At 45.0% G+C, this 16,002-nt stretch overlaps 1 protein-coding gene across 3 annotated transcripts in view; it reads left to right on the forward strand.

Annotated features, from left to right (window-relative positions):
- Nucleotides 1-16,002, forward strand: part of Bcorl1 (BCL6 corepressor like 1) — a 64,982-nt gene that overhangs the window by 30,766 nt on the left and 18,214 nt on the right. For all 3 annotated transcript variants that reach the window (XM_021153041.1, XM_029473519.1, XM_029473520.1), the window contains 4 exons: nucleotides 2,709-2,874; nucleotides 4,392-4,472; nucleotides 6,364-6,750; nucleotides 11,295-11,518. In XM_021153041.1, coding sequence (XP_021008700.1) covers nucleotides 2,709-2,874; nucleotides 4,392-4,472; nucleotides 6,364-6,750; nucleotides 11,295-11,518 — 858 coding nt within the window. The remainder of the gene's footprint in view (nucleotides 1-2,708; nucleotides 2,875-4,391; nucleotides 4,473-6,363; nucleotides 6,751-11,294; nucleotides 11,519-16,002) is intronic.

A 16,002-nucleotide genomic window follows, 5' to 3' on the forward strand; every position in this document is an offset into this window, starting at 1 on the left:
CTGTGCTCATGTATATGTGTGTGGTACATGCATGATGCCGCACCTGAATGCAGATCCTTGGACAGTTTTCAGCTGCTCTCTCTCTACCTCAGATTGTCCCATGTAGCAGCAAGCACCTTTACCTGCTAATCCATCTTGCCTGCCAAAGAATGAGGTTTCATTTGATGCTGTCTGTACTGTATTCTTGTCCCTTGAAACGTATTTCAAATATCTCTTAACCCGAACACTGATCTTGCTTTCTCCATCTTCCCAACTTCTCATGTAGTTGGAGTGTGTCATAGTTTTACTTTCATGGCTGCCCTGGCAGGAGATATAAACCGGAAATCTCTTCTAGATGTTCTGTTTTACTTATTATTTATTTATTTGTTTGTTTGTTTGTTTGTTTATTTTGGTCTACCTTAGGAAGTAAAAGTTAATGGTCTATACTTGAAAGAGGCAGCTAAGAGCATATTTAGAAATAAGGCAGAGATTTTCAAATTGACGTGCATTTAGCTTTATTTCCCCTGCCTTAAAATGGTTTTTCTTTGGCTATACCTGAAGTTCATATTTTAGACAGTCATCTCCGTCTTCCTCTTCTCTCCCTAGTTCTTTGTTTTCTAACACCTTGCTTCATAGAAACTGCCAGTGACTTACTTTTCATTGCGCTAAGTCCTCCGCTTCACTGAAACTAGAGGTTGATAACCCTACTGGAAGGTGATATGGATGCGATTATGGGTAGGGGGGACATGTGTCAGTCTTTCATCACAGTGACTTAAGTATCTGAGAGAAAAATGAGAGAGGAAAGATTTGTTTTGGCTTATGGATTCAAAGATGTCAGTCCCTCATAGTGGGAAGAGTGTAGTGGAGCAGAACAGTAGCTCATAGAAACCAAAAGGGAAGGAGGGAGGGGGGAGGGAGGGAGGGAGGAAGAGAGAGAGAGACAGAGAGAGAGAGAGAGAGAGAGAGAGAGAGAGAATGAGAATGAATGAATATGAATGAGTGCATGTCACATGTCTGCAGTACTGGCCTCTCCTTTTTCTATTTTGTGTTTGGGTGAGCTCATGTGCATGGGTGTTTGTGTATACCGGTACCTGTGCAGATCAGAGGTCAGTCTTGGGTATGATTCCTCATTAGCTGTCCACTTTGTGTTGTGACGCAGAGTCTTTCTCTGGAACCAGGAGCTCATTAGTTATTCTAGAGGGATCCACATAGCTCTGCCTCCCCAGTGCTGCTATCAAAAGCAGGCACCACCACACTTGACTGTTTTTCTGGTGATGACTCTCAGATCTTCATGTCTTGTAGCAAGTATTTGACCTACTCAACTACCTTCCCCACCCATTCCACCTGGGCCCTCAGCCTACTGTAGGATGTTCCATACATAGCTTTAGGGCAGGTCTTCTTCCATCCTTAGTTAATTCTTTCTAGAACACAAAACACAGATACGCCCAGAGGTATGCTATACTAGGAGCTTGTCAATCCAGCCAAATTAATAAATTAAGATAAACTTCAAGTTGGTTGTTGTTGTTGCTGTTTTTAGACAGGTTCCTCTGGCTGTTCTGGAACTTGCTCTGTAGACCAGGCTAGCCTTGAACTCACAGAAATCTTCCTGCCTCTGCCTCTGCCTCCTGAGTGTTAGGATTAAAGGCATGAGCCACTGTGCCTAGCTGACTGCAAATATGTTTAACTCTTTCTGTCTTCTTAAAACCTAACTTCACGTGCCCCAGATCCACAGGACTAGGACCACCTACCTTGGTATGGAGAAACCTCACAGATTGTGAAAATCTGTGGCTTTGAGGCAGAGTTCCTACAATGTGTATGAAAGCTGATAATCCAGTAGTAGGTGGGGATGGAACTGGACAGAAACAGAGGACAGAGACAACAAATAGGGAAGGAGATCACTGAAAGCTGATGAGAAGAGATCCAGAGATGGGACCAGGAGCACCAGGGCTTCGTTCCAGCTCTATCTATCTTACTGCAGATGTAACCTTGCAGGGTGACCTGGTCAGCAGCATCCCTTCAGTTAGTGTGTATGCTAGCCTGTGTGTGGCCCAGGAAAAGTCAGTTGACCTCTTCTCTGAGTCTCTGTTTCTTCATCTGTTCCGTGAGGTGGTTCTTAGGATAAAGCAAATGTTAGAGTTGAACGTGATGCAGAGAGTAAAGCATCCTTTAAATATACCCAACTTCGCTGTGAATGGTGTACCAAACCTGTCCCTGTTCACCGTGTTAATAGGGAGGTGGGAATCGTACCTCCTATGTAATGGTTTGAGTCCATTTCCTGGTATTAACTGACACATGAGAAAAGGTTTTCTTGACTTGCCTGTTCTCAGAATGATTATCAATTGATAGCAATGCCATCCACAAGGAAGATGTTTGAGCCATGTAGTTACCTAACTTACAGAAAAGGCATTTTTGCTTAATGCCTATTTCTACTTGGGTTTGGGTGTGCAGAGTATGGATCCCAAGTTTGGACCTTTTAAGAAAAAAACCTTTGGATGTGTGTTGAGGGGCCATGAATACAGATTCTGTAGATCTCTGATACAAATCACTGAAGGAACTAGCAAGGACACTCAACTAAGTCCAAGAGAACCTTTATAACCCAGTGTGTCCTGTGACATACATACACACTCCCAGTCCTAACTCCGGCATATGACATGATCCTTCCTAAGACTGGAGAACATTCTTAAGCAGCAAAGCTGACCTCAGACCTGACTTGTCCTACCTTAACACAGTGCCGGAAGCTGCCTGGAGACCCCCAGGAACCCACCAAGAAAAGCCCCAGAGGGGCTTTAGATTCAGGAAAAGAGCACAATGGAGTCAGGGGAAAGCACAAGCACCGGAAGCCAACAAAGCCCGAGTCCCAGCCTCCAGGAAAACGAACAGATGGTCATGAGGAAGGTAGGTCTCAAAGGCCATGCATGACCTTCCAGCCTGAACCTTCCAGGGATCCAGTGGAATTTTGGTGGGGAGAGAGTTGCTGAGAGATTGAGTGGAAAATGGATCCTTCTTTGCTGTGGAATAGAAAGAGAATTGGAACTCAGAAGTTAACAGCTCGGGAGGATGGGTATGTTGTGGTCATGAGTTTGTGAGTACCATACCATCTATAGTCTTAACATTGAACAAGGTGATTTGCAAATGGACACAGAAGAGTCACCAACTGATTCCATAAGGTGGGATCTAGGCTCAAAGAAGAAACAGCTGTAAGAATATTTATTCAAAACCAGCAGAATTGGGATTCATTACGCTGTTTTTTTCTACCTTTTGGTATGTTGGAAAACTCCCATTCTAAGACCTGAAACAAATAGCAGGCTGACTAGCTAGATAGATAGAAAGGTTAAACGATGTCTCAAAGTTTTTTTTATCAGCTAAGAATACCCAAAATGTTTGAGTTGGGTATAGGGTATACTTGATCTATATACTCTATTGTAGATGGCCCCTCAGTGCCTTCATTGGAGATAATCCAGGCATTCCTGGCCACAGTAGTCCATGTTCATGATCTTGCTCATTGGACATGACATACCACTTCTATTTTACTCTTATATACCTGTTTCTATGTGACCACCACTCCCAGCCTTACCTTGTTTTGTTTGTTTGTTTTTTTAAAGATTTATTTTATTTATTATATGTAAGTACACTGTAGCTGTTTTCAGATACACCAGAGAGGGCATCGGATCTCATTACAGATGGTTGTGAGCCACCATGTGGTTGCTGGGAATTGAACTCAGGACCTCTGGAAGACCAGTCAGTGCTCCTAAAGAGATATTAAGGAAAAGTAATTGTTGTTTTTTTTTTTTTTTGTTTGTTTGTTTTGTTTTGTTTTGTTTGTGTGTGTTGTTGTTTTATTTATTTTTTTATTTATAATTTTTTTGGTTTTGTTGTTTGGTTCGCTTTTTCAAGACAGGGTTTCTCTGTGTAGCCCTGGCTGTCCTGAAACTCACTTTGTAGACCAGGCTGGCCTCGAACTCAGAAATTCGCCTGCCTCTGCCTCCCAAGTGCTGGGATTAAAGGTGTGTGCCACCACTGCCTGGCTCAGCCTTACCTTGTTAAGGTCCATCGAGGCTGTGCTTCTTTGGGATAGCTACAGCTCAGTTAGAACTTAATGAACACACACCAACCTTTGCGTTATGTGGGCAGACATTATACTTTGGAGCATGCTGTTAAATTGCTTCTGTGTATTGCTTTTATTGGTGTCAGCAAAAATGACCCAGCCCCAGTTTTGAAAAATCACCATTTCCAGAAAGAGCTGGGTAGTGATAGCAGCTTAAGGAGAGTCAGTTGGGTTAAGTCAGGGTAACTGCAGGCTCAATACAAGCCTTTCGGTTTTCTCATTTCAGCATCCCATGTGGGCTTTCTGGTTTATAGATTTCTAATTGTGATACTTCTGCCTTCTGCCCCTAAACCACACATCACTCCAGGTTCCTTGGAAAAGAAAGCAAAGAACAGTTTCCGTGACTTCATCCCCGTGGTTCTGAGCACCCGAACACGCAGTCAGTCTGGTGAGTAAGACTAAGGGTAAGACCTTGCTTTGGTACCTTTGAAAATGTAGACATGAAGTTTGAATGGTTTTACCATTGACGTAAGTAGACATTTTGTTTCCCTGTGCCAAAATGACAGGCATTTTGCAGGAATAACAGAGTCCTGGGTTGGGCAGAAGGCTTGCCTGAAATTTTAGAACAGTTTGTTTAACAATGTTAGATTAGAGATTTAACATCATCTTTGTTTAAGAGTCAGTGATGGAAAGAAGAACGGCCCCTGCCACTCAGGAAATTTGTGCTCTAACATTTTGCATCTCATGATCATTGAGGCCCATTTGAAGTCCTCAGACTTTCAACCTTTGGGCTTTAATCTCGTCACCCTACATAAAGCATTATCAAAATTGGAAGGTTCATTGAATCCTATGGGCTGGCACAATTACTTTTGCTCCACAGAACTTGTATTGGTTTAGGTCTAAAGAAGATAGTTGTTTCCAGTTTGTGTTCTTCTCTGCTGGTTCTCTGTTGGGTCACAGGACAGAGATGGTTGCCTGCATTCACCCAGATTCCCATGCAAATTGGAAGGAATAGAGATGACTAATCCAAAGAAAAGTCAGTGAGCTGACGTCCTGTTAACTGGTCCCTCAGCACATGGCAAGCTCTCTGGTAACTGGGGCTTAGAATGATGGCCTGGTGGCCTCACAAAGTCCTAAAGTGTCCTCTGAATCATCAAAGAGTGATTACATTATTGCCAGTCGCATTTTTGTGTTAAACACATTGTACTGTATTTGATTCTTTGGAAATTGGTGATTTCTGTGTGATTCTGTATTGACCAGAATATTAGGTTAACTAGAACACTCTGTTCCCTGCCTGGTCCATATAATGCAAAGTTTAGTGGGATAGTTGTTGTCTTTAAGCACTTGACCAACTTGAAGCTTTGGTCTAGGGTGGGCTTTTTGTTTGGTTGGTTGGTTTTGTCTTTTCCCCTCCAACCACCTTTTTCTTCTGCTGACCTTACTAGGGTGTAGATACTGCTGAGTTAACAGCTAGGCTTTCGGGAGAAACATAGTAGTGTTCCTTCTAAGGAAGGTGTGAGATCTCCTGTAGTGTAAAACCAGGCCAATTTAGGATTGTGCTTTTACTGTTAGCAAAGTTAAGGGTAAGTAGGGAGAGAGCGAATAGCCTCTTGGCAAGGTAATCCAATTGGATAGGAAAGATGCTGTTTGTCCTGGGGTGATCAGCCTTGTACTTGTCCAGCAGCAAGGAACAGCTGCAGTGGATGGGCAGACAGACTAGAGAGAAAAGTCCACCCTTGAACTTCTGCAACTATGTAGGAGGTAGGATTAGTTTAATGGAAGAGGGCCTACTGTACTCCACTGGGACATGCCTGAATCAGATTGTGGCATAGGAAAGGGACTCCTTGCCTCTCCTCTCTGTCAGAGACACTCTTCTTTTGTGACAATTCTGCTTGGCCAAGGTAGCTCTCTTGGCCATATTGGTGAAACCACAGGGTTACTAGGACGGAAGTTGTCACCCCAGGCTTCCTTACTCATTTGCTTCCATTTGCCAACCAGCAGAGGACTGTAGCTCTCTCCTGCCCTTTATGCAGTGCTTGGCTTCTGATCATCACTGAGAGTTTGTGAGTGGAATTCAAGTTAACACTGCACTAGGAATGAGTGAGGATGGTTCCTAGTACTTCATGGTATTTTGGACTCTATAAAGTACGTACTTAAGAGTGAAAGACTTCATTTGAGCTCCCAGAACAGTCCTTCAAGAGAAGTGTACCCCTAATAACTGACAGAGCTTGATCTTGAACTCAGTTCTACAAATTTCTACTCCAGGAAAGTTGTATCAATACCATACATAATCCCTTGAAGAAGTACCTGAATGTCTTCTGTACATATGTCATCCATAGGTAGCATCTGTAGCTCCTTTGCTGGTATGGCAGACAGTGACATGGGAAGCCAGGAGGTTTTCCCTACAGAGGAAGAGGAGGAGGTCGCTCCCACCCCAGCTAAGAGGAGAAAAGTCAGAAAAACCCAAAGGGATACCCAGTATCGCAGCCATCATGCCCAGGACAAAACCCTGCTGAGCCAAGGCCGCAGGCATCTGTGGCGAGCCCGAGAGATGCCCTGGAGGACAGAGGCTGCCCGGCAAATGTGGGACACCAATGAAGAGGAAGAAGATGATGAGGAAGAGGGCCTCGTGAAGAGAAAGAAACGGAGACGGCAGAAGAGCCGAAAATACCAGACCGGGGAGTACCTGATTGAACAAGAAGAGCAGAGGCGGAAAGGGAGAGCAGGTAAGGCTAACTGTAGGCTGCTGTTCCTGTTGTGACGTCAGCTGGAGCCTTAGGGCTGACAGGAACCTGATACTATAGTCTTCACAAGTGGGATACACAGATCCATCTTGAGTATGTGCCTTTGAATCTAGAATGAATGAACTCAAACTAGTCTACAAACTAGCCTTTTAAAAATGTATATCTGAACCTGTGGTCCAAGCCACTGGGATATTCTTGGCTTGGGCCACTGTCATATTAGGGAGTTAGAATTGGCTTGACAGAGTCAAGTTTTTGGAGACTATAGGTTCTTTTTTTTTTCTGTGATATTCAGTTTAAAAGTAAGACAAGCCAGGTGTGGTATATACGTCTGCCATCCAAGCAGTCAGGAAGTTGAGGTAAGAGGACAGTGAGTTTGAGGACAGCCTGAGTTACATAGTGAGACCCTGTCTCAAAACAAAGAGGGAGGGCATTGGCTGCCACACCTGGCATGCTTCTGCTCACAAACAAAAATGAAATGTAGTAATTCTAAAGGCAATGGAAAACGTGAAATATGTAAAACTCTGCTTTCTCAGGTAAAGTCACAAGGGGGTTTTTTAGAGTTAAAGTTTTGAGGTGACATAGGTGGCCCTGAGCTGTGAAAGCAGGCAGTTCAAAAAGAAAACTTTCTATGGCCATGGCTCATGCTTAAATACCATCATGGAAGGATAGACAGTCATAAAAAGCTTGTTCATACTGGGGTACTTCATTAACTGCCGCTCAGGACTGTTCCCATAGTGGCTTTCTAATTGAGCAAAAAATCCCATCTCTGGATTCCATAGCAACACATTTGTCTCTTCTTATTCTCTGTCCTCTCCCCTTGAAATAACAATCGATTGTCTCTTACAGTGTATTCACTTTTAGCTGGTGATAAATATGTATAGTCCCCTTATTATCTAAAACAAACCAAGCTCCCATTCTGTAGCCGTAGATCCTGGGTATGCTATAATGCCGAGAAGGCTTAACCTCGTTTCTGACTCTGTTGGAGTGGAGATGTATATGATACCTTGTCCCCCACGCTCAAGAGTAATTGAGCTCATTTTCATCAACTGTCTGAACAAGTGGGGCAATTTTGCCCTTCTTTTGCCGGAACAGTAATGGATTGGTCATGAATGAATTGTCAAACCATTGGCCTCAGCCTCTTGTTAGGACGCCCAGCAGTGTGTGTATTACTCAGTCCTCTCTAATGAAGGCTGCTTGCCTAGCTTGGGAGCCTCTCCTGGAGCTATCAGCTCTTTCTTTCTTCTTCTTTTTTTAAAATCTATTTTCCTTTCCTTTTCTTTCTTTCCTTCTTTCCTTTCTTTCTCTTTTTCTTTTTGAAATATCTTTTTTTCCCTTTGAGATGGGGGTCTCTCTACTATAAAGCTCTGGCTATCCTGAAAATAACTCTGTAGACCAGGCTGGCCTCAAACTGGCAGTGATCCACCTGCCTCTGCCTCTCAAGTACTAGGATTAAAGGCACATGATACTCACCACTCCCAGCTTGGGTTATTAGCTCTGTCAGTCAGAAAGACCTCTTTGGAGTTGCCTGGTCCTATTTGCTAGCTAGTCCATAACATTGAGATAGATGTTGCTACAGCATGCATGATAGGGGCTTAGCTAGCCGTTGCTAGACCATCTGCCGTAGCATACTGAATACCAGTGATCAAGGTATCTTGCTTGTTTAAGGGCAGCCCAAACTATTGAGAAGTAGGTCATTCTCCTCCTCGGAGTATTTTTGGGAGCTATGCATTGAAGCCACTGGTGTTAGCAAATCTTTTCATGCAGAGATTTTTTTTAATATATATATATATATATATATTTAAACAGGGTTTCTCTGTATAGCCCTGGCTGTCCTGGAACTCACTTTGTACACCAGGCTGGCCTCGAATTCAGAAATCTGCCTGCCTCTGTCTCCCAAGTGCTGGGATTAAAGGCGTGCGCCACCATCGCCCGGCTAAAATATATTTTTATTGATTTTTTTATGTTTATGGGTGCTTTTCCTGTATGTATGTCTGTGCACCACATGCAGGCAATTACTGAGGAGGCTAGAATAGGGTACCAGAACCTCCAGACTGCAATACAGATCATTGTGAATCACTGTGTGAGTGCTGGGAATCAAACCTGTGTCCTCATGAAGAGCATCTAGTGCTCCTAACCACTGAGGCATCTCTCTAACCCCGGGGCGGGGGGTGAGTTTTAACAAGCACGTCCCTCCTCAGAAAGCTCAAGTCTCCCTTACCTACACTATTTGGCTTTCAGGCCGGGGTCAGAGAAGTAGGAAATGGACAAGCCAGGTAGATCACCCTCCTCTCTAACTCTCACGGCCTCTCCTTTCATCTTGTGCTTGGCCCACTTCCTTCTCATTCTATGAAAGAGGTAGAAACAGCTCTTTCCATGTGCCTACCTGTTCCCTTCACACTCTGTGCTTTTGTAGGCTAGCATAAAGCTCTGGTTCTTCTGCAACTGAGTACACTCCAGAGTTTGCCCTGCCCTTGGTTACATGGAGTAGATGCCTGTTTATTTCCTTCTTTATTGAACTCTGTGATGTGGTTTCCCGTGCTTCCCACAGTTTTCACAAGGCACAGTTCTGTTTCTTCCCCTTGCTTTAACCCTCTTGTTGGGTCAGAAGCCCTGGATTAAGGCTGAGTATGGTGGGTGTATGCCTTTAATTATAGCACTCAAGAAGTACAAGTAGGTGAATCTTTGAGTTCTAGACTAACCTGGTCTACATAGTGAGTTTCAGGTCATCCAGGACCATATACTGAGACCATGTCTATAAAACAAGCCAGGAGGTGGTGGCGCATGCCTTTAACCCTAGGACATGGGAGGCAGAGGCAGGCAGACCTCTTGAGTTCCATGTCAGCCTGCTCTGCAGAGTGAGTTCCAAGACTGACAGGGCTACACAGAGAAACCCTGTCTCTAAAAAGAAAATAAAAGGAGCAGTGCAGAATCCCTAGCACTCGGGGTGCAGAGGCAGGTGGTTCTCCAGGCAGCCAGGGTTTTACAGAGAGACTCTGTCTCAGAACAAAAGGGAACAGGGATACCTGCTGGGCAAGTGACAATTGGGTTTGTCCAATGAGTGTCACTGGGTCTATCAACCACACACTAGTCCAGGTTGAATGCACACAGTAGTTGCCTAACACAAAACATACTCCATGTTTTTTTAATGGGCTTTTTTGTTTTGTTTTCATATTTTTTTGCCATGCTGATTCATTTTTGTTTTTCATGTTTGTGTTTTAGGTTTTTGGAGAGAGGGAAAACATTTTAAAAAGACTAAAAATGGGGTAAAAAGACCTGAGTTTGAATGTTCTTGCTGGAAGTGTCAGAGACCATGTAGCACAGCATTTCTTGGCCGTATTGTGAGGACCCACTAATACACTAGGTGGAAGAAGGATAGTATGATGATAGCTAGGGCTTCTTTCCTAAATCCATAAGCTATAGCCGGTTGTGCAATTTCCTTTTATTGTTGTTATTGTTTTGAGACAAGTTCTGTCTGCATAGTCCTTGCAGTCCTGGAACCCACTACATAGACCAGGCCGTCTTCCTACTCAGAGATTCATCTGCTTTTGCCTCCCAAATGCTGAGATTCAAGGCTTGTGCCACCTCCCACCCCAGCCAATTCACTGGTCTTGACTAGAGACTCCTACATCTGCATCTGCCTTTGGCAGTTTTACAGATGAGAGTCCATTTCAAGTTTGGGGTGGCAGTGAGTTGAGAACTCTGGGATCCCAATCTCTTCATTTCACACATGGTAGAAACTGAAGTTGCAGAGCTTGCACTGAAGTCATATAATAAATAGTGCAGCCAAAAATAAGAGAGACCCTCCCTCAATACAAGGTGGAGGGAGGGGTCTGACACCTGATGTTGGCCTCTGTAACTGCTCATTACAGCACCTACAAATACATACAGACATAGCCACACACACAAGCCATGCATCTCCATTGCCAATAGATACAAGTGAATGGTTTATGTCACCTACACAAGAGGTTTAAGGCAGACCCTATGGGGTGAGGCTCTTGCTAGTGGAGTTTGCAGTAGACCTTTTTGAAATTACAATTTTAGACACATGTTGTTGCCCTGTGATACCAATTACCTGATTTCCAATCAGGGAAGGCAGTATCTTTCTGCTATTACACACAAGTAGGCCTATACTGCGCTGGGGAGTGTCTGTTGCATTTACCTTGGTATCTTCAGACAGGGACTGACAGGCAGTTGGAGGTGAGGAGAACTAAGCTCGTAAAGTTAGCCCTCCACTTTGTACTTGAACCCCACTGTACTTGATTGATACTTCAGCAAAACTGCCAAGTTGCTTTTGATTTTGGAGAGGGAGGGGGTAGAGAAAGGCTGAAAAGAGATTCTGGTTTGCTCTTAGCTATGGGGAGATCCTTTCAAAATGACCCGCATTTTGGGGGCCAGTTAGATGGGCTGCCCCCTGCTGGCAGGTCTGGGAAGCGCCTCCTGCGGATAGATGGGGAATTTGCATGGTGAAGCACTAAAGGATGGTGTTCCATTTCTGTGACAGTCGTTCTTTCCTGTTTCTTGTTCAGATTCAAAGGCCCGTAAGCAGAAGACTTCCTCCCAAAGTTCAGAGCACTGCCTCCGGAACAGGAACCTTCTCTTGTCCAGCAAAGCCCAGGGGATCTCAGACTCACCAAACGGTTTCCTTTCAAGTAACCTGGAGGAGCCAGCCTGCCTTGAAAATCCAGAAAAGCCATCAGGAAAACGAAAGTGCAAGACCAAGCACATGGCAAACGTCTCAGAAGAGTCAAGGGTATGTAGCCACCAAAGGGACCAATATGAGGACCGTGGGCTAGAGAGGCCGACTTTCTGGCAGGTCTGTCTAGCTGTAATTCTCTCCCAGAGGGCAAAGGAAACATGTAGATGAGGGAGGGGGCCACTGAGCTGTATGAAAGTATTCTAAAAGTATTCTAGAAGTGCGGGACACATTCGAACAGTGGAAACTGAAGTTATAGTTAATTATAGGGTTTGACCCCTAATTTCTTTTCCCTAACAATCCTTGTACCTCATTTGAGGTTTTTTGTTTGTTTGTTTGTTTGTTTGTTTGTTTGTTTTTTAATATGGCAGGGTATTAACCTGAACAGATTGTTAACATCCAGTCAAGAAGCTCCTGTCTGAGCTTTCTGAGACAACTAAGGTAGAGTGTAACTTGTTGAAGCCAGGATTTTGTTACCTAGACCAAGGTTTAAGGGTCCAGGTTAGCTGCTGTCTCCACCCTGTCCCCTGTTCCTTTGCCTCTGGAGGAAGCCTAGCAGCGAATGAATTGGGTACTTAACAAGTAGCCAGGCAAGCATTCTTTGAACCCTTTTCAGAATTACCAGTTCATTTGCTTCTGAGGTTCATAACACTTGTAGCGCTGTCAGATTCTACAATGTACCACTAAAGAAGAATGGCATAGTCCTTGGAAGGAAGCGAGTTGCAGGTCCAGCGTGTACCTGTGATAGGTATCTGCCATTGACAACAGAAAATCAAATGACCATGTTGGGCTGGTTTGGTTAGTTACAGCTCTTATTCTTCTGTCTGGCTTTCAAGTAGGAATTCCCAAATGGTACCAGCGAGGGATGGATGCTTGTCTTTGCCCACCTCTTCCTCCCCTGTGAATCCTTGTTGCAGCTTAGACAAGACACTCAAGTCTATTTGCTCATCTTTAAATGGAGCTGATGCTCCCTGCCCCTTCTGTCTCACAGAGGTACTTGGGGGGAACAAAAGCAATGTCTGTGACAGGCTTTGATAACGGAAAGTGTTCTCTGAGGGTCAGTATGCATCCTTGCACTTCAGGCGGAGAGAGGAATGAGAGAACTAGAGGGAAAGCCAGACCAACTGTGATCTGGCATGCCAGGGAATCCATTATCCCAAACCCATAGACTACAGGACTGATAGGAGCCACTGGGAGAGTACAGACACGTGCTTGGCTCTGGCCGTCTCGTTCTTCTTGTCACTTTTTATTTATTTAATGTATGTGTTTATATTGTGTGTAGAGGTGAGAGGACAAGCTCAGGTGTAGGTCCCTTGTTTGAGACAGTCTCTCTGTTTTTCTGCTGCATGCACTGGGTAAGCAGGAATGGATTTTTTTCTGTCTCCACCTCCCATCTTCCCATAGAGTACTGGGATTATAGGCACTTGTATCACAAGTCCAGCTTTTATATGGGTTCTTGGGACTCAAACTCATATCCTCATGCTTATATGGCAAAGTTGCTTTTACCCCAGCTCTCCTGTTGGTGCTCTTAATTCCCAAGTACTTCTTAGAGGTAGGCACTTATATTCCAGTCATTTTACAGTAAAGACTTATGAGAGGTGACTCAGTGGTCCTCCTTGCCAGAATAAGGACATGAAACAAATCTGTCTGCCACAGGAAGAGGCCTAGGTTGTCAGTGTGTCTTGCAGTCTCTGAATAACTGCTTTCTGCCCATTTCTGGGCATCCCTAGGAAGTAGGTTAGTAGGCAGAAAACACTGCCACCTTTAAACAGTTCTGAGACAGGTAGAGGTCCCAGGGTCCTGCCCTCCTTCCCATCTTCCCTGGCCCCATCCCACACAAAGGGCTCAGCAGCACACTCATGCTTCTGTGTGCTTGCTCTGGCTGGCACCGTGTCTGCTAAAATGTTCTCCTGGAGAGGGTTTTGTCTCTCCCTGAGGCCTCCCTTCCCCCTCCTGCCTTTCTTTCTCTCCCAGTCACCACACCTGCTCCAGTTGCCCCCATGGCACGGGGCTTTGTAGTAGGAAGCAAGGCAGGGGGAGGATGGGGGATGCTCCTGCAACACTAAAGCGCAGCATTGGACAAGAGCCTCTTCCCACAGGGGCTCAGAGCCAGGAGGAAGAGGAGGGGGGGAGGGGTCCCCTTACATGGTCTCACCCCTCCCCCTCTTGGGCAGCCTTCTTGCCTGCTCTGGCAGCCTGGCTTTCAGAAAGGAACTTACTGGAGCTGGCTTAGCGTCACAAAACCTGAGTCCATTTCCCCATGGTTTCCAGTCTCCATCTTCCTAGCAACAAAGCGGTATCATATAGTTAGTGTTTTCTTGCTAGGGATTGTACCTCCACCGTTCTGCCATGGAAACTGATCAAGACTTGTTGAAACTTACCAGAGGGCACAGATTCCCTGGCCCTGTATCTTTCATCTCTTAGTGCTCCTTTCTTGACTTTATGTAACTTTCTAGGTAACTTTTTTTGACTACCCAGGCTTTGTACACGGATAGCTTGAATCAAGCCAACACATAATTGTAATGCACCCAGCTCTGACTTCAGTGCCGTAAGCAACAACTGAGAAGGTGACAGTGTGACCAGTGCCCCTAAGGAACTAGCGAGAGCTACGTGTAGAGGGTAAAGAAGGCTTGCATGATCCTGGAGCTGAAGGCCAGCTTAAGCAAAGTAGTAAGACAGAATCCTAATGGAAATTAAGAAATAAAAAAACTTCCCAAGGGTTTCAAGACTCACCTACCTATGGAAAACAGCAAGAAAATAAGAAGTGAGGTGTCAGAGGATAAACTCTTGAGTTGGACTTGCAGAAAGGGCAGTGGGGCCAGAGGGCAGAAAAGCAGAGAGGACAGGATTGAACTGAGCTTCCGATGCTCGGGGGGGGGGGGGCTTTGAGTAAATGCTCGTGTTTTTAGCATAAACAGCCACTCTAAAATCTAGCGGTTCCGTATAAGCAGAAACATATAGCCATGTATCATCTTGTAGTTTCTGGAGCTCAGGGTTTCAGGAACAGCTTAGCTGAACCCAGTGTGGGGTTTTTGTGTGACGTCACAGTCCAGGTGTGTTTCTGGTGTATGTAGACATGGCTGGCAAAATGATGCTGACCATTGGGAGGAGGCCTCTATTCCCTTCCTCGTGGATCCTCTCAAAGGTCTTTTCTCACAGAAAATAATTTGAGAGAGAACCAAAAAGGAGCCATAGTGTCTTTTGGAACCTGGCTTTGGAAGTGACACCCCATTCCTTTTGTAGTCTTACCTGGGTGAACCTTATCCCAGTGTGGGAAGGGAGCTACACAGAGCTGGACCCTCAGGGGTAGAATCATCAGGGTTCATTGTGGTGGCCACCCCGTTACTCTTCTATCTGCTTTCTAGTGGATTCATGTCTCTCATCCATGCAGGGTCTAAAACCCTGCTAACATCCCTCAGGTGTCCTTCAGTTCGTAGCTTTGACTTGGAGCCAGGTGCAGCTAAGGCTGCTCCCATCTTGGAATCCAGTTGCTACAACACAGTTATTCCTCACCTAGAACCTGAGTTTGAGATATAAGTGACCTGTGCCCCTACAGACCAGACCGAGGGAGGCACAGTAGAGCAAGCACAGGAAACTACTATGTACCTTCAACTCAAAATGGGGTAGAGGGAAGCACCTCTGTGTGACTTCTGCGGACAGACCTCTCAGAACATTTGGAGTCCACAGCCTTTGTAGTACTTCATTATTTCAGAAGGGAAAAATGAATGCTCAGAGGAGTTAGGCATTAATTAAGGGTTTTTAAAAATATTTATTTATTTATTTATTTTATATGTACATGAGTACACCATTGCTGTCTTCAGACACACCTGAAGAGGGCATCAGATCCCTTTACAGATGGTTGCGATCCACCATGGGGTTGCTGGGAATTGAACTCAGGACTTCTGGAAGGGCAGTCGGTGATCTTAACCACTGAGCCATCTCTCCAGCCCTACTTTAGGGGTTTTAACTAGTGGATGGCAGAGGCAAACTTCAAGCCCAGCCCTGTCTGGTTCCAGGGCCTTACAGTCCACTGCCCAGGATGGGCCTGAATATAATCTTAGGCCATGGTATGAAAAAAGCTGAGGCAAGCTTATGAGGTTGGATATGGGGGTAGGTTTATATAAGAGTGAAGGGATTGAGAATTGTGACTGGTCAGACTGCTGCCTCTGTGTGTCTCTTTGTTCTCATTACCTATAGACACAGCTTGTCCAAAATGTCAACAAGTGGACGTTGAGGCCAGGTAGAAAAGGCATACCAAGTGCTTGAGAGAAGCTGGGCTGTCTCTTCCTAATTTTCAATCCTCACGTCTTGCCATGGTTTATGGGGCTGAGGATCTGATATTTCTAACATGTTGTCGTAGTCAGGGTTTCTGTTCCTGCACAAACATCATGACCAAGAAGCAGGTTGGGGAGGAAAGGGTTTATTCAGCTTACACTTCCATGCTGCTGTTCATCAGCAAGGAAGTCAGGACTGGAACTCAAGCAGGTCAGGAAGCAGGAGCTGATGCAGAGGCCATGGAGGGATGTTCTTTACTGGCTTGC

Source organism: Mus caroli, chromosome X, assembly GCF_900094665.2.
Source record: "Mus caroli chromosome X, CAROLI_EIJ_v1.1, whole genome shotgun sequence".
Lineage (NCBI taxonomy): Eukaryota > Metazoa > Chordata > Mammalia > Rodentia > Muridae > Mus > Mus caroli.